The sequence below is a fragment of the Arabidopsis lyrata genome (assembly GCF_000004255.2).
Source record: "Arabidopsis lyrata subsp. lyrata unplaced genomic scaffold ARALYscaffold_387, whole genome shotgun sequence".
In the NCBI taxonomy this organism is placed as follows: Eukaryota; Viridiplantae; Streptophyta; class Magnoliopsida; order Brassicales; family Brassicaceae; genus Arabidopsis; species Arabidopsis lyrata.
In genome coordinates, this window is record NW_003302280.1 from 36,814 (window position 1) to 38,674 (window position 1,861).

The following is a 1,861-nucleotide window of genomic DNA, read 5'->3' on the forward strand; positions in this document are numbered from 1 at the left end:
ACATATATATAACTCTGAGTATATAGAGATACCTGATATGTCACGGCAATAGATAAAAATCGAGCACAAAGATTGGCACAAACGAATGCGCATGATGTAATTCCGGTAAGTATTGCAAACGCGGAGGCTCGTCTCCTTTCTGATACATTATCAGCCTGAAAGTTCGCCCAAAAAACTTTCATAAATTTTTTTGGAGTTCTCTAAAGATTTCATCAGTTATTCAGTATTAATATTTTGAAACTTTTAGATTTTCCTACCTCAACAATTTTATCTCAGAAGAAGTCATCATTTACATTAAAATCCTAAAAACAATTAGCACGAAGGATATGCTATTTATAATCAATAATAGCGCATTACAAAGATTGCTGACGAGAGAGTTCGAGATAAGCGATACTCGCCATTGACCCCTACTTTTTCATATTACAAAATGTCTTTAGTTAAATTATTCAAAATGACAAAGGAAACCATATTGGTCTATAAATTGTTGGGTACAAACCAACGTCCCACATCGGAAGTTTAGAAAAGAAGTTTATAATATATAAGTAAAGTCCAACTCCAAAACTTAACTTCCTTAGTATCTGATATCTATTTAAGATAATAGAAATAGATATTTGGAAATATGGAGTATATTTGACTAGTATATAAGATAATAGAAATAAATATTTGGAAATAGAAATAAATACAACTCGGGGGGAGTTCTGCTACCAGAGGAGCTCCAGCATCCGAAGATGAGAGTTGAGACACGTGGAGGTGTTGAGACAGATCTCATGAGAGTCTAGAAGAAAGAGACTCATATAGACTTAGGGGTAGATAAGTTCTATATATGAGAGGCTATGGAGAGTTGTTCCATAAGACCTCAGAGAGGACAGAAGAGAGAGATTTAGTTTTGTGAAGTTTCTAAATCAATAAAGAAAGGTTGTTCTTTAATCTCTTGTTCTCGTGTTGCTGAATCACTTTCTGAATCATTTAGTAACTTAGTCAGGGTAACGTGTTCCTGATTTGAATTGGGCATCAGAGCAGTCAAGATAAGGTGATCTTGATTTGAATTGGTATCAGAGCAAGTCGGCTCTGAACTTTAATTGGTATCAGAGCAAGTCGGCTCTGAACTTTATTTGGTATCAGAGCTTCTGGTTTGAAGACTCTGGACGAGACCTGTGGTATGGCAGAGCTTAGTTTGAAGACTCTGTATAAGTTCAGAACTTAGTTTGAAGACTCTGGACAAGACCTGTGGTGTATCAGAGCTTAGTTTGAAGACTCTAGACAAGACCGGTGGTATGTGTCTCGTAAGCAAGGATGGCAGGCGAGAATCCACAACCACGAACCAAGTTCATTCATATTGTAGCATCCCTGGAGCAAGTTCTTGACCTAAAGCGGATGGGGTTTGAAGACATTGTTGGGAGGTTACTGGAGTATGAAAAACGGGTTGGGTATGAAACCCAAAGTGAAGACCAAGGACCTCAAACCCTAAGCGTGGAGGCTACGGGAAGTTTCGAGCAGGAAATAGAGGCGGTTATAACAAGAAGATGTTATAACAAAGGAAGCTATAACTACGATGGTTATGGTAGAGGAAGCTTTGGAGGTGACAGTTTCGGCAGAGGCATGGGACAAGGAAGGTCCGTCTTGCAATCTCAAGGAGGAGTAACCGGTGATCACAACCAAAAGCAGAATTTATCCAAAGTGATGCGACAAGGCTGGTCAGCATCAAGTTGTTTGGAGATAAGCAAGGCAACATGTCTGCAAGCTGAAGGACTTGCTGAGGGACGTGCTGAAGGACTTGTTGCAGGACTCGTAGAAGGACTCGCTGAAGGACTGACTGAATGAATTGTTAATGAATGTTCAATGATGTGCGAACCCAATATTT

The 1,861-nt window shown here is 39.1% G+C and overlaps 1 protein-coding gene across 1 annotated transcript in view; it reads right to left on the reverse strand.

Moving 5' to 3' along the window:
* Nucleotides 1-401, reverse strand: part of LOC9298588 (tetracycline resistance protein, class E) — a 2,681-nt gene extending 2,280 nt beyond the window's left edge. Inside the window, exons 1-2 of the mRNA XM_021012949.1 lie at nucleotides 358-401; nucleotides 84-155 (exon numbers count right to left, since the gene is read on the reverse strand). Of these exons, the coding sequence (XP_020868608.1) occupies nucleotides 84-155; nucleotides 358-401 (116 nt within the window). The remainder of the gene's footprint in view (nucleotides 1-83; nucleotides 156-357) is intronic.
* Nucleotides 402-1,861: the final 1,460 nt, after the last annotated feature.